We start from the raw sequence: 22,338 nt of genomic DNA, 5'->3' as shown, positions 1-22,338 counted from the left end.
GTAAAACAGATGGCAGCTGTGACTTTAAAAGGTTATTATTGAGATTTGTCAGGGTGGTGTGTAAAGAGTTTTTGGGTGGTACCTGGTGGAGGGTAGGTGTTGTGTGTGTTGGCTCTTAACCTTACAATTGCCATCCTCACTTGATTTCATTTACACAGACTCTTAATATCTTGCCAGAGGCAGAGAATCTAACCAGGCTTTTACAGTAAAGACTTAGAAGATAGACAAAGAAGTGTTTGATTGAAATACATTGAGTGTATGGAAGTATAAGCATACGTCGGGTAGGAGGCTTTGACGTAAGCAATATGAGATGTGTCGTCCCACAGAGCAAATCTGCAAAGGATTTTGAGGGTCTGGCAAGTCAGGGTTATTCATGGAAATCGGGTGATTTCTTTCAGTTTTTCTCACCTCTCCTCATGTACCAAAGGATGGAGAGTGATTGACAATCTCCCTGTATAGTCTAACATGAAAAGTGTTTGGTGGAAGAAGAGGCATTCCCTTTCATAGACTTCTTTGTGTAGGTGATGAATGTCTCCAGATCCTCCCTTCAGTAGACTGCCCTGTGTCTCCTTGGACGGATGCCACGGGTACTCTTTAAACAGCCACAGGTAACGGAAGTAGACGTCATGACTAATCACGATCTACCTTTCCTGGATCTGTGGCTTTCCAGAAGGAGATGCAAACAGGGTCAAAACTAGGAGGGCTGCGGTGTTATGGATCACAGTAGCCGTGAGCAGTGCATTCATTTGTCTATAAATGCCACTGTGTAACATCTTTAGGAGAGCAGTAGCCTACTGTTTTCCTAAAATGGAGCTCTTTTGGTGTAACTTCCTCTAATATATTATCCTAGCGTGGCTTGGCCATTGCAGCCTTGGGTGACATTTTAAGACATATACCTACCTGATTGCCATATTCTCTCTCTCTCTCTCTCTCTCTCTCTCTCTCTCTCTCTCTCTCTCTCTTACTTATTTGCTGTATACATGCTTGTGTGTGCGTTCCATACATGTGGAAGTCAGAAGGCATCTTTTGGGAGTTGGTTCTTTCCTTTCACCACATGGATTCAGAAGATGGAACTCAGGTTTCATACTTGGCAGGAAGAGCCTTTACCAGCTGAGCCATTTTGCCAGCCCTTTTTCTCTTATTCTTCCCCCCTTTCCTTTCTATCTTTTCTTCTGTGTTACCTCTTGCCAGTTCTATAGGATCCTTCTGATAGACACTAGGTGAGGTTTTTCCACCACAAATGAATCCAGAGGGAAGATTCCAGGATATGTTGTGAGGCTGGCCTCCAAAGATCCGAGAGGGAGAGCCCATCTTTGAGCATCATTATATGGCTTTCTGGTTTGAGATGCTTAACCTGCCTCCTTTTGCCAACCTGACATTAGCATGTTGAGATTCCTGAAGGCAGCCTAGGAGGCATCTTTTTAATAATTCAAGTTAATCTGTTTGTTGCCATTGCTGATCATCAAGTGACGACGGAAAGCAGGGTTTCTTTGGGACCAGAACCCACTGGTACAGAGTGATAAGCATCCCTTGTTGGGCGTCCCGGAAGAGAGAGCAGCCCGGGCTTATGTCACCGCTCTTTTCCAGCTTTGTGAACCCACTCTCTTTTGAGCTAGACTGTGCAGTGCCGTGTGACTAGACTAGCCTCTGCCTAGGGTCAAACTGAACATGGGACAAGAGGCTTCTCTCCCAGTGCCTCACCAGCCCCTCACTTTTAGCCTTAGAGATCTTATCTGATTCCTGGGGAAACTGAAAGTGGGGATAGACAATGTTTTCCCTTAAGGCCATGGCCCACTCTGGCCTGGAAAATCAGAATCTCCTCAGCTGGAAACTGGAATCTGACCTGAAAGGGGAAGGAAGGGGGAGGAGAAAAGATTCCTTACATAATTCTGCAGAGCAGCAGATTGAGGAGGAACTGGATGAAGAGGCTGTGGATCTCTGGCCATACAGTGACTTAAAGGTTTGTACGGTTCAGCTCCCAGGGTAGTGCTTTTTCCACTGTGTTCCAAGGACTTTAAGAGAGAGGAATGGGTGCATACCTCAGGCCAGAACCCCACCCATTTTCCTATCTGCAACCTGCCTTCAACCACAGCAAACTATTTTTTTTTCTTTAAGTTTCCTACTGAATTTTTCTTTGAGGGAAAATTTCCCAGAATCTTCTCATGTGTTCCACCGTCCTAAAAAAAAAAAATGATCTGTGGCAAGACACAGGCTTGAACAACTTCTAAGTTCTGTTACCAAGTCGTGTTTGAACTAAGAGAAGAGTTCGATCATGGAACCCCTTCCTCCCCACTCCCTCCCAGTGTCTGGGCTTTCAGGAACTGGCTGGGGAAAGTCTCTGGTGGACTAGTAGAATGACCGTGGACAAGAGCCGGCGAGTAGCCCCAGGAGCTTCTGAGGATCCAGCGTTGGCACTGACCTCACAGGGCTGGGCACGCTGCACATCAGATGTCCACTTCAGCCAGTATTATGACAGCCTCGATGGTAGAACTTGAGTTAGTATTGTTGAAGGGATTCAGGCCCTCCCTGGACAACCCCCACAGGGACGGCTCAGCCTTCCCATGGGTATTCTATTTCCTCGCCGTTGTCTCAATAGCAGAGCTTCTCTGGGCTGTCCTCACGGAGGCAGAGAGCTAAATAAACTCATTTTTAGAACACATTTGAATACAAGGGCTGGCTTTTCAAATCCAGTCAGCAAACCAGAGAAGAGTGCTGTATCTGAGGGTCTTTTTATAAAGCCAGATCTTGAGGAGCTGAATGCTTGAGATACTATTTTAACATCTCTTCAGTGTGTGGACAGACAGGGGTGTGCTTCCTGCCCCTTTACGTTGTGGTACACAGAACTGGGGGTGTCATTCTCGTGTGAATCTCTACTAAAAGGGTGAGCAGACAAAAGAAAAATTGTTGATTGATTTCCTTCAAAGGGTTCTTACTCGATTGCCATATCTCAGTAATTTCCCCCCATATGCTGGTTCATGGAACTTGATGGCTTCTTTCCGAGCATGGGCTCAAACTTCTCAGATAGAAGATGATTTGTTTACTTCTCTGGTGTCTGCTGGTCCCACCTGAGCTTAAGTCCATTGAGGGCAGGCATACTTTGCCGTTTTCCACAACATTCTTCCAGCCATCACTAAATGCAAAGCCTGTAAAATCCTAAAACCCCAGGAAATGTTAGTTGAATGTTGTAGGAAGATTTAGATTGTTGCTTGAACACAAGGAGATCCTGTTTAATTATGAAACCTCATATTTACTTTCATGAGGATCCGGGAGCTCGTTGGATTTAATGGGATCTGGTTAGATTTCCTTCCTACAAAGTGGCTAGATTTGAAAAGTAGGTACAGACCTCACTTTGCAGGAGCCTTTGCATAAATTAAATAGAAATAAGAATAAAGAAAAACAGGGGTCAGGAGATGGGCGCTTACTGCCCAAAAATGCTGGCTTGGATCCTAGCATCATGTAAGAGGCAGGCTGCAATCTCACGGCTGATGCAGAGCTGTATGGATCCCGAGGCTTCCAGGCCAATCATTCTAGCCAACCAGTGAGCTCGAGGTTCGTTGAGAGACTCTGGCTCCGAAAATAAGGTGGAGAATGTCATAGCAACACAGCAATGCTCCCTTGCGGCCTTCACAGACAGACACACACATGCAGGTAAGCATGCCCACCACATAGGAACACAGCAATGCTGCCCTGAGGCCTCCACACACACAGGCACGCAGGTAAGCATACCCCCACATAGGAACACAGCAATGCTATTGTTCAAGGAAAAAATGCAGTTCTCTATGAGGAGAATAATCCCAGTTAAAAAACAATAAAGACTGGCGTTTTAGAACTATGAAGAGATGAAACTGTCATCACAGTAAGCTGCGTATTATAAGTTAACAGTCTAGGACGATTTACCTGCCAGACCGTTGACAAACCACTTTCTTATTTGAGAAGAAGTGGGGGTGCCTTATTGGTTGGGTGAATTCGGTGTAGCCCTTTGAGTATTGATACATAAAAGAAAAATTGATATCCCAATATTGGTATTCTGAATTTTATTAAGTATGTTTCATGAGTTGTATTGGAGGAGAAAGTAAAACTTGGAAGAACTGTGGCTGTCTGAGGGAGGTGGTTCTGTCACTTTAACTTACTCTGATATAAACTCACAATTAAAATGGCCAAACAGATGCTTTCTATGACAATGGCTAGGAATCGTAACAGAAGGGATTAGAAGAGGAGAGCGGAGAGTGTCAGTCAGGCGTTGCCACTGTGACAGACTTGAGGGAAACAGGTTGAAGGAGGGAAGACTCTGGTCCCTGGTCTCAGGTCATTGTCTTAGAGCTCCATTACTTTGGGTGAGCGCCAGGTAAAATGTAACATTCAGAGCACATGAAGGAGGAAGGTTGTTTCACTCATGTGGCCTGGGCACATAAGACAAGAAAGGAAGTAGTAGGGACAAGCTATAGCTTTCCGGGACAGATCCCAGCGAGCCACTTCTCCTACCTCTCAATAACAGCATCTTATTGCGGCTTCATTAAGAGATTAGTCCATTATCAGGTCAGTGCCTAGAGGAGCCAGTCCCTCACCAAAGCCCCACCAGTCAGCAACCAAGCCTTTAGGAAATAACCTTAGATTCAGATCAAAATGGATAGGGTATTCCCCAGCATGAAACCTGAGTTTCCATCGGTATCTGAGAGAACAGACTGTTCTACATACCTTGTTTATTATTTGATGTTACCTACGGAAAGTGATGGGTTTTAGTTTTAGGAATTTGCCCTTGTGGTTATAGAATGATGATATTCCTCAGGAAAGCCTCTCAGTTCCTCCAAACAGAAACCTTCTGGTGTGTACAACAAGCCGCAATAATTACCTAGACTCAAACTGCCCATACCCCTGTGTGGCTCAGTGGAGGAGGAAAGGGTTGGTCTGCAGAATCAGGCGCGCGCGCGCGCGCGCGCGCGCACACACACACACACACACACACATTGTAACTGCATCACTGGCTGAACTTAGTGGAGTCAAGTCGCCTTACAAGGTTTCAGCTTCCCATCCCACAGAAGGAAGGACTCTGATGGCTGAGGTCTCTGCCCATTGGGAACTCAGTCGGGCTGGACTCGGAGCAGAGGAGGTTAGCAGCACCCCGCTGCTCCTTGATTTTTCTCCTGGAAGCAAAAGGAAAGAGCTGGGCCTGCACATAAATTAGTACAGATTCTTTCATCTGACCCAGTGGCTTGGGGGCCTGAGAAGATGCACACACGTGTCCCGGATGGGCCCAGGCAGTGGTTCGTTTATGAAGAGTGGCCTCTATAAAGCCAGCTGTCAAAACAGCAGGAACATGCCTGAGAAGCTTAGAGGTGAAAACGTTCCGATAAAGAGATGCCATGAAGACAGACACCTCCCTTAAATAAGAAATTCCTACACTGTTAAGTCCATCTATTGATCCCACATCCTGGGAACAAAGGATGGGAGATTTTCTGAATGAATAATATTAAACAGCAGGACCAATTCCCTCTCTCTCAGGATGACAGCGCATTAGTGGTGGGATATGTTATTTCGTTCATTTGCTCATCTGTCCATTGTTCACTCATTCAATAAAGTCCAGTTTTCACTACACTAGCCCCCTTTTGCGTCATTCTTACCACCAAAAAGGCCCACCTTACAAGACATTTTCAGAATCAGATTTGGCTGGGGTGCTGACACGATGGCTGGGTCCATACAAAAGCTTGCTGTACAAGGATGAGGACCTGAGTTCAAATCCCCAGCGCCCATGTAAAAGCTGTGTCAGCATGGGGTGTCCTTGTGATTCTGTCAGTGAGTGGGAGGGGCAGAAGTGGAGGACAGCTACCGTGGACTTTCTGGTCAACCAGCTTATCCATCGGTGATCTTTGACTAGAATGAGAGACACCGACTAAGTAAATAAATAAGGTGGAGAGCAATGGAGGGAAGACACTGGCTGTCGACCTCTGATCTCCACTAGTGTGTGCACACACACAACATGGGCATGCACACATACAAACATGACACACTCACCCCATACACAAACATGCACAGAGATTTAGCTGGGTATGGTAGCATAAGCGTAATCTCAGTTCCTGGCAGGCTGAAGCAGAAGGGGGATGTGTTAAAGGCCAGCCTGGTCTACATGCTTGAGACCCTATTTCATGAAAAAAAAGGGGGGGGGGGAGGATGTAGTTTCTCAATCACAAATGATTTATATATCTCAGGAGATATATGTGTGTGTGTGTATAATTACATATGTTATATATAATTGCTGGCATCCTAGAGTGAAATGTAAGTAGGATTTTTAATACTTTAAGGCCATGTTGAATACAAAATTGAGGTACAAACCTGTTATATTGGGATGATTCCTAGTCAAGATAGAAGTATTTCTTACTTACTCATTCTTCATTCATAACATAGATACTATTCCAGTTGGATGAAGGCCCACTGTGATGTCCTCTTTACAGTCTTTATAGTAATGTTGAGGTGCGCAGGGTAAAGGCCTCCTCATGTGTATTTGGGAGGGACAGTTTGGCCCATCACAGAAATGAGCCAAAATCTGGGAGACGTTCATGCTGTCTAAAGAGGGTGTGTAGCAAGAGGAGAGGAATGCATACGGTAAGGACAGAAAGTGATATGTATTGTGCTGAACAGTTCAAGACAAAGGCAGGCTGTATTCTCTTTACGTCAAATGTCCACGAGCAAGGACCCTGGCAGGACGAGGGCCACTCTGCTTTGTGCTCATTGAAGAGAACCAGTGGGAGCTGCTCTCAGTAGACCACACACTCTGCACTGCAGACAACCCTTAAACTATTGTGAATTCTGTAAATCAGAGCATTAAAGAACACTTTATGTTCTGTACATCCCACTTATGACAAGGCATGGGCTCCAGAAGACACCGTGGGAACTTAACTTCTTTAACTGTTGCTTAAGGCTGCTGGCAGCTGGGTGCTCAAGACACCGGGCAACAATGAGAACAAAAGAAGACAGGGACCTGATGGAGGCCTACAAACTCCGTATCCTGACACGCGGAGCCTCAAGAGACATGACAGACTTTTCTAGAAGTACTTTGCCACTTATGAATACACATTGTGTAATTCCGGAAGGGTGTTGTGGCATCAGAACACAGAGTGTATCTAGGACACCTTAGTATGCCAAGGGAAGCAAAGTTCATCTCTGGAAGTCTCCTTATTTACTCTGATTCCTTTTTGTAAGTAATTGGTGCCAACTGAGAGATGAGGCAGAGAAACCCTGGGAGAGGAAATAAATGCAGTCTCATCTTCCCTGTCTTATCACTGCCACCATTGATCAAAATACCCTCTCCTGCGGGGTTTCCTTGTGAATCTCTTCCTTGCAGTGCTTGAGTTATAAAAGGGGAAAAGTCAATTTTATTGGATCCTAAATTTTACTCAAAGCAACTTCCTGTCCAGAGTGCAGATTATTAAAATTGACGTAGGATGTGTGTGCGAAGTAATATCCCCTTTCGTAGGCCTTTCTCTAAATTTCAAGATACTCTGCAGAGTGGATTAGATTTAAAGGGTATGGGGACTCTGAAAAGAAAATAGAATTGTGTATTGATGCCTTCAGAAATATTATTTGATGGCAATAAAATATTCCCCGAAACTCCCTTTAGAGGGGAGAAAATGGAGTTTGTTTTCCGTAATTGCATTCTCTAGCATTCGCTCTCACACTTTCCAATATAAGTCAATTGCAGCCTGTGATTTGGTTTGGCTTATTGGCAAAAGTACCATGTAAATTGATCTGTGATGCATTTAAAGAAGATGCCTTGAAAGTTTGGAAATTGAGATGGCTTTTGCTGATTAGATTCCGAGAGTATTAGGGTTCATTTCTATATTTTAGTCTAATGTAATATTAGCCAAATATGTTCTTTTTCAATTTAGTTTTAATCAAGTTCTAGAAGACCGTTTTCATCTAGCCCCAGCGGTGCTGTTAAGGCAGAGATTTTATTTCGGCTGTCAGCCCTCCGCTCTGGCTTCTGCAGTCCAGCCCCAAGGAAGCCCTGCAAGCTGAAACCCCACCTTCACAGGCCCTGGTGTTCTTTCCGCGCACACAAGAACAGCAGTGATTTCAACAGGAGTTTTTTTTTTTTTTTTTTAAATTTCTATTTGCAAGGTTAAGGAGGAGGGAATTTAAAAAGCTTCTAAAATAGTTATTTCTCTTAAAAGATACGGCCTTTATGCCTCGTGTTATTTTTATTTAATTTGGTCTTCACCGTGCCTAATGATGTAAAATGCAAACACCCGGGATCTGCATTTGTTCCCCTAATTATTCAGTAGAATAATTGCCACTTATTTTATAATCATCGCTGGGAGGAACACCTTCCTCTCACTTGCCTTTGGAAGGCTTTGTGGGGGGAAAAGGTCCAACATATTTGTCAGCTCGTCACAGAACCTTGTCATAGGCCCTTCTCTGCTAATAAGGGGATGCACTGAGCCCTGTCTTAAAGGGGCAGCAGGCTGGCTGCTTGTCCCGCATGAAGTCACAGAGCGAAAGGAAATGTAGCGCAGGACCACGAGAGTAGTCCTTACCTTTCGTGTGTCGGGTATTGTGTCCAGTCTCTGCTGATTTGGCTAATTTCCATGCCCGCTTTGAAGGATAGATCACATAATTTTTCATCTGATGGGTAATATGAGGCTAAAGAGCATGCTCTCAATCTGAGTTTTGAAGGAAATAAGTGCTGGAAGTGGGTAGTCAATCTGGGGTCTGTGTGATTCCAATGCCTGTGCTCTTTCCTCCAAGCCTAACAGTCATACTCTCCCCTCCGCTCAGGGATACAAATACATAGCCGACTGAGATGACAGTTGACAATGTCTCAACCGATTTATCTTGGTGCTGGCTCATGAAACCCTGACTGAGATCCACCCCTCTGTAGTGGAAGGAGATAGCTTAGAGGGTCGTGAGAAGGCAATTCATTTTTTTTGTTGTTGTTGCATGCTCTTCTAAACCGTTGTAAACAAGCCAAGGCTCTTGTCTGTAAGGCAAATTTTAGATGAAATAAAGAGTGGAATCCACTGCTTTTGTCTACGGTTGTCCAGACAGATGGTGGCTTATATGACTGAGTGATCCTCAGTCAGACGGGTGCCACTGTAACCAGATAGCACAATAGCTTTGCATGTGCCACACAACATGTGGGCCTGGTGGCAACTTAGAGATATTCAGTTAAGCATATGGAGGTGTTTAGTCATCATGTTTATTACGTCATGGTGTCTGCACATATGTATGAGTGTGGATAGTGTGTATGTGTGTGTGTAAGTTATGATGTAACAAAGTATGGTTGAAATAGGAATGCATATGAACAAGAAGTTACTGGGGGACAAGAACAGCATCTCTGCGATGTCTTTATGGTCTCTAATATATAGTGAGCACAGTGGTTGCCCTCTCCGGGTTTGGCACTTCTCAGATAAGCCACTCATCATTGGTGAATGGGTTGCTATTCAGGTCACGAGAGCACCTTGGGGCAGTAGGGTGATGGGGTAGACTTTTGTCTCTTCTGTGTGGAACAGTTCTTGTGGCATCTCTGGTCCCGTAGCAGTCTTGTTGTGAAGGAGACTGAAGAAGACGAGGAAACTTTACTGCTGTCTTTGTACTCTTCCCATAATCCCTGACGCGGACTATCCGTCTTTCGCTCAGCATTCTTTCCCTCTCCGGGGAGTCTGGCTCGGCCCTGACATTATTGTAATCTAGTTTTCTGTGTTTAATATTTCTTAGACTTGGGTTCCCATTGCCAAGCATGGAAGAAACCCTAATGCATGAGTTTCAGAGGAGAAGGTAGCAGTCTGAACCTGCTGTGTGGCTCCATCAGCAAGTGTGAGTATTCACGTGAGAGCTGTCAGGGCTTGTGAGAAGTAATGGAGCCTGACGGGGGACAGACTGAGGTCAGAGACAGAGCTTGCCCTGACTGAGTGTTTCTGGTGGTTTTGCAGCTGAGGCAAGCGAGTGGATATGTGGAGCCAAGAGGGATTCCTGGAGGTCTGTGCAGCTATTTCATGCTTAGGTAGGGGACTCCAAGAGCCAAAGTCTTTTCTGGGTCCAAGGTGGCCTCTGTCTTCTTGAGGCTAACAATGCTCCCTTCTTGCTTCAGGCTGGACTTGGCCTTCTTTACAGTCCTCACCCAGAGATCACCAAGTGAAGAACTGAGAAGAGAGGTCTCCCTAGGCTGTACCTGGGCCCCATTTCCTCTATCCTCCTAGCCACTGCTGTGATTTTGTTTTCTCCTTTCATTCTTCTTCCACTTGGTCAGTTTTCTGTCTTGACTTGTCCTTACTCATTCCTCAGGAGAATAGTCTACAGGGTTTTGGATATTTTCTGTGGTCCTTCTCCACATTATCAGAAATATAATGCGAATTTTAAGCAGGAAGATTTTCCTATTCTTCTCTGTCTCTGAGGTGTCACAGAGTCCCTTACACATTGCTGGTGTCTGGGACCGGAGTTCTAAAATATCCTGCCCTGCTGCAGGAGGGCTGAAGGGCTCAGGGAGATGATTGGGTAGCAGTCTGTCCGCGTAGCTCTTATTTTGTTTAGAAATGGTGCAAGGGTAATCGTAGTGAATTCAATATTAACTGGGCTCTTTGTGGTCCTACAAAGTGAGGTCGCTCTCCAGCATTTCAGAATGGAAGGTGAGCCTGAAGGCCGCGCTTCTGAGGCTGATTTCCCTGAGCACCTGGGAGTCAGAGCATGCTCTTCTATTCTGACCTCACCTCTCCGTTTCTTCCGTATTGGAGAGGAGTGTCCGCAGGAATCAAAGGTCTTAAGTTTTGCTTCAGAACAATGCTTTCTTATACAGATGAAGCCTAGAGAGCTGTGGATGCTTTCTCTGCTGTGTGCTGGGGGTTTGTTTCCCCATGGCTTTAGCGGATGAAAATAAGAGATCACTATCAATTAGACTTGTTTACCAGTTTCTTGATTTAAAATATAGGCCATGGGGAAGATTAGCCACAAACTAATGAGCCATTTTGGTCACCCTATTTCCCATAATCCCTACTCAGGATGAATGGAAAGTGTCAGATAAGCTCGTGTGGAAGGCAGATGCCCTAGAAGAGCAAATTGTTGGAATACCTTCTATAATGATTTATGGCAGAAAAACAGGCTGCAGTTATATATGATACTTAATTTTGAGGCACATTAATTTTTATTGAAGGAGTGGCGCAAGCTATCCTGGGAATCTTATTTATCCAGAGCAGCACTTGTGTATGAGCATTTGAAAATGATGCGCCGGTGCCCCATTTCTGACTCCCCTCTATTAATTTCCCAGTTACTTCCGTTCACGGGATTATCCCAGCCCTCTCCCGCTCCCATAGGTGTCGAGTTTATCACCTTGGACTTCCTTTCTCCTGTCCAAGCTTTGTCCTATTTCTTATAATACAATTCTTTCTCTTTCTCTCTCTCTCTCTCTCTCTCTCTCTCTCTCTCTCTCTCTCTCTCTCTCTCTCCATATATATATATTTATATTTATATATTTATATTTATATATATTTATATTTATATATAAAATATAGGACCAGACATTAAATTGACCCCCTTCCCTTCCCTGCACTTCCCTGCCCTTCCCTGCCCTTCCCTACCCTTCCCTGCCCTTCCCCGCCCTTCCCAGAAAAGGTTCCCAGAGTCCCCTGGGAGGTAGTGGACAAGAAAATTAGGCCAACAGCTGCAGTATAATTTAGGGAATGCCTTAAGTGAGCCAAGCTATGTGTTGTCATAGCGTGAGGCTGACACTGCCCCTCATGTTTCTTGCAGGACCCGTGACATAGCTAGAGAAACATCTAGAATGGAACATTCTGCTTCATTGTACAAATGAAAAGGGACATATAGTCTAGAACTAGAGAAAAGCTCCCCAGGGATGGAGAAGTGACACTGGAATTCAAGTGACAGGGGAACCTTAGCCGGGCATTATGAGGTTCTTGCAAATTAGGCTTTATGTAATAAAAACTTTAGCTTGGGAGGGAAGATCTAGGTTCTAATCTGCTTGTGCTACCCATGTGGCTGGTAACCCCATGGCAAACAGCGTCATTTCTCTGGTATCCAAATCACGTTGTTGATTTTTACATTTTTAAATCGTTTTTTAAAAAGCGTTTCCAAATGTGCCCTTTCCTCAGATTGCAAATTCGAAGAACACAGAGCTGTTCTGGTAAACGTGGGAGCAAGTCCCTCCCCTCAGCACTGTGCTTTTCTCCTGAGTCTTGCTCTAGCTCTGAGGAGCCCTCAGACTGGTGTGCCTACCTTGGCACATTCTCCTGCCTCCATGCTGTGATTAGCTGAGGCCACTTGGGTCCGGAATGCTGTGACCAGGGACCAGGTCCCTTTGTTTACTTTAGAGCGAGGACTGACCTGACGTGCACATAGCTGAAGGTATTTGCCCGCACTGGGTGCTGCTGCTATCTTGTTCTTTGCTATACACACACCAAGAAAGGGAACCCACCAGGGTCTAGGAAAAACTAGAGACATTTCAAGGGAATAAAAGCTGCTAAGAGGAATGGAATCTGGATTGCCTCCATATTAGTCCTTTGTGAATGAAAGGCCAAGAGATGGGCTCCACAAGAGGGGGAATCAAGTGACATGCTTATGTTGATTCTAAGGAAGATTTGTCTTACCAGTGGGCACAAGCTGCAGCCTACCATGCTTCGTCTCTTTATCTCTATCCCAGTGGCCTCATTGGTTCTGATAACACTCATTGCTTAAGGGGATATTTCACCACTGCCAGATTCTGCCAGTTTTCAGAGGTTTCTTTTCCATTGTCTGCCGCAGTACTCTGAGAGTGATGCTGTTGTGTGTGGCCGCAGGGAGGGATGTGATTTGTGGATGAAGTAATGGCTTCTTGGATGGCAGATGGGAGGGCTACTCTCCATCATCATCACAAGCCACAGCACAGCCCATGTCTACTGAAGGGCCAGCGTGTCAGAAGTGGATTAGGATCCCATTTTATCCCCCTAGAGCTCTTCTTGTCATGTTATTCCTTATTCCTACCTATAGTCAAAGAAAGTATCATTTGGAAGGTGTGGACTGGAGCTTAGCTGGTAGACCAGATGTCGGAGTGACACTTTATGTAGGACACTTTATGAAAGCGTAAACTGGAAAGGAAATGTGATGTTGAGTTCCATTTTGTCATGGCCTAGTGTGCCGAGCCTAGTTTCTGGAGTCTAAGAAGCTCTTGAGCACCCTTGGGCATGCTCATTCATTGTATCACTAAGCAAATACGAGTTGTGTGCTTATCATCAGGAAGTATTAAACTGAGTTCTTTGAGTCAAACAAGCAACTAAGCCACTATCCATGCCTTAAGTCAAAAGGGAGTTGAGTTACCCATGAAAAGCAAAACTAAAACCTGGAGTTCCAGCCGTGATCATGTTTACTCTGACATGCATGTGCTTCTGAAGCTTTAAATCATGCCCCTGTTGCCGTCATCGCCCTGAGAACAAAAGGCAACTGTCCAGAGTCATACAGCTAATACACGGCAAAGCCTGCAGAGCCCCGACTCTTAACCCCGAGCTCCCCTGAAGCCCAGTAGTACTGGTTTAGAATTGAATCTGAAGAGCAGAAATTTAAAAAGGATGGCAAGACAGCACTCCCCGAAGATGTAAGGATGAGGAGGGTGTCACGGATGGGACAGGACGCAAAGACACCTGAGGAAGAAGAGAGAGGTGGTGCTAGATGGGACAAAGGGACTCTGAAGAGCAGAGCATCAGCAACCAAAGGGAGTGGATATTTGTAGAGGCAGTGAGGTCACTGTGGTCAGCTCAGCCCAGGTGAGAACGGAGAAGCTCTGCTTTGTCCCTTGGGAAGTTATTAAGGATGTTCCAGGGAAGCCTTTGGAGGATAATAAAAACAGAAGCTAAATTGCCTTGGGTTGCGTGTTCTTTGGTGTAAAACTGCAATGGCCGGTGAGGCAAAGCCAATGTGGGCCCAGCAGAAGCCACAGTGAGAGTGGGAAAGGCCTGCAGGATTTGTGAACTTTGCTGGATGCTTTTCAGTTTTCCAAGAGAGGTGGGAAGCTCTGAAAAGTGTGTGTGTTATCTTCTGCTTTCTAAATGTTAGTTCATTTTTTTTAAAAGTAAGATTCAGTGAAGAACTAAACTTAACATATCTGTAGGTTGAATTTATCATATCTGGACGCCTCCCAGGAGTTTCGGAGCAAAGTGCTGAAGCATCTTGATCCATTTAGGATCGTGTGTGCAGCAGGCCCACCTGGTTACTTGCCAGTGGTTGCTGACTCTTACTTAATCGGGATGGGTAAATATGAACTCACAACAAAAGAAGATTCCATAAATAAAAAAAAAACTGTTGCTCAAGAGAGAAGATATCTGAGAGCCAAGGCAAGGTGTATGCAGGCATGGGAGGAGTGGTTTGAGAATCTGGTGGGTAGAAGCATAAGCTGTGACCAAGGTGGACTAAGGGGGACGCAAAGGCGAAGAAGCAAGGAGACCCTTCCTCCTCCTTTATTCACATGGTCGACAATCCTGGGAGTTGAAGAGAAACCCAGAAATATGTTATGGTGCCTGCTCTGGAGGCTAGCAGATGACAGGAGCGTGCAGCCCCTCAGACTGCACAGCAGCTGTGAGGCAGTTAATCTTCATATCATCCCTCTCTGTTTCTTTGGGAAGGACAGGGTCTCACCATGTAGCCCAGGTTGGCCTGGAACTATGTAGCCGAGGTTGGCATTGAATTAGTGGCAGTCCTCCAGACCCAGCCTCCTGAATGCTGGAATTCTAGGCCCGAGCTAACAGGCTCAGCTGTGGGACAGAATAAACTGTCTCTGCCCACTCATGTGCCTATGCAGAATCTTTAGCTATCCCTTGAATTGATGGCTGGGTTCATCTCATTCATCCATTGTGGCCTTGTTGCTATACCTGTAACTTATCTGTGCTGTTTATTCAAAAGTGTTCTGACAGTTAAATATTTTATTATACACATATACATACATATAAGTGCATATTACATATGTATTTTTGTTATATATATGAAAATAATGCTATAAATCACACTTACTCTAGCTTTCCAATTGTGCATTTAAAAATATGCTAACTCCTTAAGACTTTTATTGAGGGTTCCTCTCCATTCCACCCAGAATAATCCTGTCTTTCATTCCCAGGACACGCTGACTAATTCTACTGGTAGTTCTTCGGGTCCCACAGAGCAGGGATTTCTTCTGCGTTAAGAAAGTAGAATATGGCCTATGCTTTTTATTCAAGTGGGTTGGCCTAGATGGCCTGATCTGAATAAAATGGATAAAGGCAGGCACCTCTTTGTCTGACAATTTGAAAGTGATGCTATTTGAATACCAAGAAGCTTGAAGCTTGACTGCGCAGCCTTCCAAATTAATCTAGTCTTGTGGGAAAGAAAAAAAAAAGAAAGAAAATGCCATCAAGTAACAGGAGATTTGTCAGCTGCCCTGCTTACACTTTTCATATAAAACAGAAAGGTTGGCAGATTATAGATGAAAGGTCAGCTCAGCAAAAAAGAAAATCTGTCAGACAATCTCATAACACGGGTAACCCAGGGCCGAACCTGGAAACCGCTATTGGATTCTCAGGGTGAGATGAGTGTGTTGGCGGCGTGTAAATATCATCACCGCTCCCGCGGCTGCTCATTTCGGGGCTTCGTGCTCTAGCGGACTCTCTCAGACCTGATTCAGAAGATGCCAAGGATACTTACTTTCCATGGGAGGATTTCCTTCGCAGAAGTTTCCCCTTTTATTTTTGGTTTGTTTGTTTTGGACAGTTAAAGTGGGGGTGTGGTGGGGGAGCACTTTTTTTGCCCAATGTCTTAATCTCTCAATCGTGCTGAACCAAATATCCAAAATGAGGACATAGGGAGAATCCGCGCCTCTCTTGAAAGCAGCGGTGGCTACTGAGTGATTTTCCAGCGAGCCCATCATCAGCGACAGAGGAGACAGAGGACCACAGTGTGGGCTGGGCCGGTAGCTAAGGCCCTCTCAGGGAAGACCAGCCTCAGAAGAGAGCAATGCTCATGAAAACATGTCTAGCCTCTTCCGACTTGAAGAACCTAGTGCGTTATTTAACCACAGAGCTGTGATAGCAGAGTTGTGGGGCCGCATAGTTTCAGTGCAGGGAGTGCTGGGAATTTGAGGCCTTATTAATCCATCTTTCATCTGTGCTTCAAGTGTAGGAATCGCACAAAACAGCCGCACCATTCTAAGGCATTTGCAACATACATCGTGCTCCTAATTGCCCAACTTGCATAAGCATGCCTCTGAGAGTGGCTTCCCACTTCTATTGCACTCGTCTCTACAGCCCTGCAAATAACTGAGGCCAGAGGTGTGTCACACAGCTGTGTGAAGGGGGTCTTCAGGTGTCCCTTGACTCCTGGCCTCCATGTTTCTTCTTCCCCCTCTTGTAGCATCATTTTCTGTCATTGCTTTCACCGTTCTCTCGAGCCTCCCTGCTGTAGCACATGCTGTGTATATGATTCTATTACCCGTAGAAACTGCAAATCAAGAGCTGAAGAAAACGGCCCTGTTATAAAACATCACCACTGTCTTAGGAAACACTTGTGCTAGCCGCTGCCTGTGTTTCGGGCTGCTGGCAAGGCAAGGGCTCTATGTGCAGTCTTTACAGGTTACTCTGCCGAAATCCAAGTGGCAGAAGTTACTGCCACTCCCAGTGAAAAGTCTGGCCCACTAAGTTTCCTTAATTAAATCATCAACTCTGGCTTGCTGGTAAGGATCAATTCTTACAAGGGTATTCTATTTCCTTCTCAGGGTAACCTTAATTCTTCCCAGAATAGCAGGCAACATTAATTTTGCATTGGACCCAGGAGTCAAGGTGGAATTATTTGTGTCACGGCCCCACCCTTTTTTCTACTCCAAAATAAAATAAAATGAGCAATAGCTCAGTGGTGAGTTTCTGGGATGGGCAGAGACAGAGCAGAAAAAAAAGGCATTAATCTCAGGAAGTGGTTGGCTGCCCGGTTCTATCTCCCCTTGGAATTTCGGTTCTTACTGCATCACAGTGAGTTATTAATATGTATGACCTGTACTTTATTCAAACATTATAAATCTATGCAGAAGTCTGGTGTTTGGGTTTTCCTTTATAGCTTTCATTCTTCTTCCCAGAATTATCTCATTTCGATCGGGAAACTTTTGCATAAAAAGCGCACACCAAGAACTCACATTTCCATAGTATAAATATTAAAAGGGGGTTAAGCTTTACAGTTTCCTCTCCCGTCCCAATGGGAGGAAAGTTGGCCTTCCAATCACGGGCCCTTAATAATGTTCTGTTTACTCAGAAGCCAAAAGGTAAATGTAAAATGAGACTTGCAATCTGACATTGGAGGCTCCTTATCTGGACGTAGGATGCATTATAAAATGCTTCTATGTGCCGCTTCTTTTGTGTGAAGGGTGTATTAAATCTAGCATTTATGTATGCTGTTAAAGATACTTGGTTGTGTTATTTTCTGAGAGCCAGACTGAGTCCAAGCCTTCTCGTCAGGATCATGGTCAGTCTCTATAAGACAAAGCAAAATAAAAATTGGATAATTGTTTTGTATAGATTCATCACAGTGGGTCTGTAAAATCTAGAGAGAAATGGAGCTGGAAACCTCGATGCCTCCTTAATGGCTTATTCCCTTCTTATAGCTTCCTATCTCTGGTTTATTGTCAATTTTTGGTAGCATAAAAGAATAGCCATAAATTTTGATTTACATGGACATAGAAGGAAACGTATGAGCATTTCATTCGGGTGAGCCGTCTGCTAATCACAGTCTTGGCTGTTTTATTTTGTGATGGGAAATGAATGTGCTAATTGGTGCTTTTTTTTTTCTCTCCATCTTCTCATTACAGGAAACCTGCCATATGAATATAAAATTGTGATTGCTGGGAACCATGAACTGACATTTGATAAGGAATTCATGGCAGACCTCGTTAAACAGGACTACTACCGTTTCCCCTCTGTGTCCAAATTGAAACCGGAGGACTTTGACAATGTCCAGTCCCTCCTGACAAACAGTATTTACCTGCAAGATTCGGAGGTAACCGTGAAGGGATTCAGGATATACGGTGCACCTTGGTAAGTGCTTGCTCAAACAGGTTGGGAACCAAGAAACCATGTTTGGTACTTGACTGCTTTAAATGACAATGTCTAGGACGGAAGGAAAGGTTATTGCTTCGACAAAACACGTCATCTGCCACTGCTGAAAGCCACGGTATTAGTTCTTCTCACCACCAGCCAGACTCCGTTAGGTGAGAAGAATGAGAGTAAGGCTTGAGTAAGGGGGCTCTACGTGTGTCTGTGTAACGTAGAAAGATTCGCGAAAGACCACCCTGGTGCTCTTGACAGATTTAGCTACTCTGAACATTTCGTGAGAGCGTTCCCCTTTCCGTTATACTGGAAGCAGTCATGCATTGCCTTGCGTGTAGATCAAGGTTCCTCAAGGCCCTGTATGCATCAGACTGGCCAGCTCTGTAGAGATAGCTTTTGAAATCCTAGTCTCAAAGACTCCCTGATTCTCCTCCCTTTGAGAAACAAAAAAACAAAACAAACAGCAACAGAAAAAGGAACTGTTTTTAAAGGGTCTGCAGATGAGATGCATGCTCAGGCGATTCGGAGAGTGCTGACTGACAGACAGCACAGTACCAGGTGTCTAGACCTGTGCTCTGGATTGCTGTGCTCTGGATTGCATGTCCTCGGGGCCTCACAGGGGGACTCTGGATCTTGGTTCTGCCGGTTTTCCTAGCCAGGTTTTAAAGAACTTATTCCATGTTGAACCTTAGACCCTGTATCTTTAAAATGGTGAAAACAAATAGTACCTTTTATCCAGCCATCAGAAGATTATAGAGGTAGCCCCGTGCAATGGATTTAGAAGACAGCCTGGTAATTGGCTTAGGATAACAATTATCATTTTTTCTGCTCTTGGCTTTGCCATTGTGTTTTGGAGCAAGTCACTCAGCCCAAACCAATGTTTTCATCTCTAAAATGAGAATGTTGGGCTGGAGTTATCTGTATCAGACAATTCCAGGATTATCTGTGTGTATTGAGCAGACCAGCTAACCCTCCCAATCTCAGCTGGAAGAACCCCCAAGTTCTCTGCTACAAGCTGAGGATAGGGCTGCCGGAGGAGTGGCAGAGTGGACTCCAGTTGCCTCTCCACTCAAAGGTTTGGTTTCTGTCTGAAAAAAAAAAAAACGCCTTTTCCCCCTTACTAATTGGTTTTCGTGACTGTTAGGGTGTGGGGAAGTACATTTTTGTTTGCACTTCGTCCTGACAGTGACTGTGAGTTTCGCCTTAACAGCTGTACGCTAGGCACCACTCTAAGTCCATTGTTCTATCAGTTTTCCAATGTAGTCTTCAATCTGCCTGTAGAATTTAGGTACCACTGTGATTCTCATTTGTCAGATAAGGAAACTGAGGCACAGACAGTTAAATAACTGCTTAGGAAACAACAGGTAGCAGATGGTAGCCCTACCACTCTGCAGGTCTCTCTCTCTATATAGGGAATATAGTGTAGCCAAGGGCCTGAGGAGCGTTGGCAGTGTGGGGGTAATGCGATAATTCGTGGTCATGACGTGCAGGTCCAGTTTAAATTCTACTCTATTAAAATCCATCCTTTATCTTTATGCATGAGAAGATGGCAGAGGGTAATAGGATAAATAGCAGGCATGGATCCTGTTCAGCTGCGATCTGAAAATGATCTCAGGATGAAGCAGGGTGTTGACATGGATGGTTCTGGATGGGGGCAGGGTGTGAGCATCTCCCACTTCCCAGTCCAATTCTTGAAGTAATTTAATAGTTGAAGAATGACCTCTGATTGTCAGAGAAGCCTGATGCGTTGGCTAAAAGCATTTCTTCAGACCCGCCTGGTGTGTTTTTGAACAATCTTCACCCAGGCCCAGGACATTGGGCTGTTCATGAACAATCAGTGCTTTCAAAGACCCCAGATTGCTAATTGCTGAAACAATGACCAGAGTGGGGGTGGGGGAAGCATCCTCCGTGGTTTAAACTGATCCAAATCTGTTTAGGATAGAACTTAACTAAACAAAATTACAGCTGTGATGAATGAGGGGATGATTAGCATCCCAAGGCAGACATCGACGTATCCCACGATGGGAAAACAAATTGCTAACTGAAATAGCCGGTGTGATGGAGTATGACCCAGTCTGGGTGGGTGGTTCATGCTGCAGACAAAGTTTATATCAGAGCTAGATTGCTATCATTTAAGGTACTTTTAATCATTAAAAAAAAATCAATTCAAAATTGGTGAAGGTAGTTGAAGCCAGAAACTAGGCAGCGTTGATTTGTGTCTTGAAATGGTATCCTGAGTGAGTGTTCTATATAGTTCTTACCTCTACAAAATACTTAGATGAAAAAGGGTATCCTGTCTCTACAACTCCTCAGACTGGATGCTGAGCTCCCATCTCCTCCTGCCTTTTATTCCTCTCTGTACCCACCCTGTCTGTAACTTCCTGTCTCCACCTCCCTACTGCTGGAATTAAAGGTGTGAGCCACCACCACCTGACTCTGTTTCTCTTTTAGACTGATTCAACCTCATATAGCCCCGGGGTGGGGTGAGGGGCGGGGTGTTGAACTCCTGATATTCCTGCTTCCTCCTACCAAGTGCTGGGGTTAAGAGTAAGTGCTACCACTGCCAGGCCTCTATGGTTAACTAAGGGCTAGCTCCACCCTCTGATCTCCAGGCAAGCTTTATTTGTCAGAAACAAACAAAATATCACAATGCTTCCCCTCTTTTCTTTTCAGAACAAGACCCCTGCATCTAATCCCCTTTGTTCAGCTTTTTTCCCTGATCATTACCAACAAGAATTTGTACCCAATTTCCTTAAATATCCATGACCCATCTTTTGGGAATGTGGGCAGAGTTCTCTAGACTACTTCTTGCTGATTGGGGGATACTGGTAATCTTTGGGGGACCCTGGGAAAATTCAGGATTATGGTCAATTCCTGACTGGAGTATTCCTGTAAAGCCGGATTATCTCAGCCAGCAACCTTGAAGCCATTCTGGATGTCGAGTTCAGAAGAAACTGCAGCAGAGGTGCTCTGAAACATTGGACCATCTGGGCTATTCTCCCCCATCAGAGATATTTCAGGGGGTCTTCCTCAATCAGACGTAATTTTTCATAACTCAGAATGAATCCACAGCCTCTCATTTCCTGTGGAAACAAAAGCAAAACCTCTTCTCTAAAGTAACACATCTTTTGACTTAAATTTTGAAGTCAAGGGATTTTCACAATATATATGTTAGATTGTTCCAACAACATATGTAATCAAATGTCTCTTAGCAGCTGTTGTTCCTTCCGCAGTAGTCAAACAATTCAGACAACACAATAACATACAGTATCCTGACTCTCTTAGAATTTTCCATCTTTACATGTCTTATAATATTTTTTATTATTCTTTCTTTTTAAAGAACTTTCTCTACCCTTTTTTTTCTTTTTTTAAAATTGATTTTTATTGAGCTATACATTTTTTTACCCTCCCTTCCTTTCCTCTCCCCTCCCTTTCAACCCTCTCCCATTGTCCCCATGCTCCCAATTTACTCAGGAGATCTTGTCTTTTTCTACTTCCCATGTAGATTAGATCCATGTATGTCTCTCTTAGGGTCCTCATTGTTGTCTAGGTTCTCTGGGATTGTGAATTTCCCTAAGTTCTGCCTTCATTTCCTTTTGCCCCCTTTGGGAGACAGAAGAGGGACTTGTGTTATCAGACAGCTTGAGCAGATCCTGGCCTTGAAAGCTCACACAGGCTTCCCAGGCCTGCTGTTCATGCTTGGCCTCCACGACGGACCTCCTTTTCCTCTTTCTGGCTGTCTTCTTCAGCATCTTTTTCAAAGGCAAAGAATAGTTAAAGAAGAAAAATTCTAATCTGTCAGATATTAGCCACTGTGGTAACTGACTGCTTGTCTGTTCATACCAAGGCGAAGGTAGAATTTTGAAATCATCTTCATGTTTCTGGTTACTGAACCGGTAGCCAGCCTTTAATGCAAGTGAGTTTCAGTTTGACTCACACATGGACAGGCTGTGAAAATCAACTGGGTCTTCTTTTTCTGATCTCAGTTGCTCTTTTGATAGCAAGGTCCTGTGTCAAAGAAGAAAGAAATCCACACTTACTAAGGGATCAGCAAGCCCTACCACAAAAAGTAGACAGACCCTGGCGCTAGCTTGCACACTCAGACAGCGCGATTGTCTTGTTCTATGCCAGCCTGTCCCTTGCTCCTCTCGCACAGAACTGGTCTCCCTGGTGTTTAATGAACATGAGTAGGGCTTTCCTATGTCTGGGAATTTGATCTCTTGACTCACCAAGGGGTCAGGAACAAAGGGTTCGTTTTTTTTCAATGTTAGAATGGACACAGGTGTAGTTTGTCACATTTAATAACTGTGGA

General features: G+C 44.6%; 1 protein-coding gene across 4 annotated transcripts in view; it reads left to right on the top strand.

Moving 5' to 3' along the window:
• Mpped2 (metallophosphoesterase domain containing 2) overlaps positions 1-22,338 on the top strand; it is a 177,435-nt gene that overhangs the window by 72,161 nt on the left and 82,936 nt on the right. For 3 of the 4 annotated variants that reach the window (XM_050147023.1, XM_050147024.1, XM_050147025.1), the window contains one exon: positions 17,789-18,014. In XM_050147023.1, the coding sequence (XP_050002980.1) occupies positions 17,789-18,014 (226 nt within the window). Of the gene's footprint in view, positions 1-9,708; positions 9,808-17,788; positions 18,015-22,338 lie in introns of all 4 variants that reach the window. The other variant, XM_050147026.1, reaches the window with a different exon arrangement.

This window comes from Alexandromys fortis, unplaced genomic scaffold (assembly GCF_014885135.2).
Source record: "Alexandromys fortis isolate MF-2015 unplaced genomic scaffold, M_Fortis_MF-2015_v1.1 scaffold_12, whole genome shotgun sequence".
Classification (NCBI taxonomy): Eukaryota; Metazoa; Chordata; class Mammalia; order Rodentia; family Cricetidae; genus Alexandromys; species Alexandromys fortis.
This window is presented reverse-complemented; position numbering and strand designations above follow the sequence as displayed.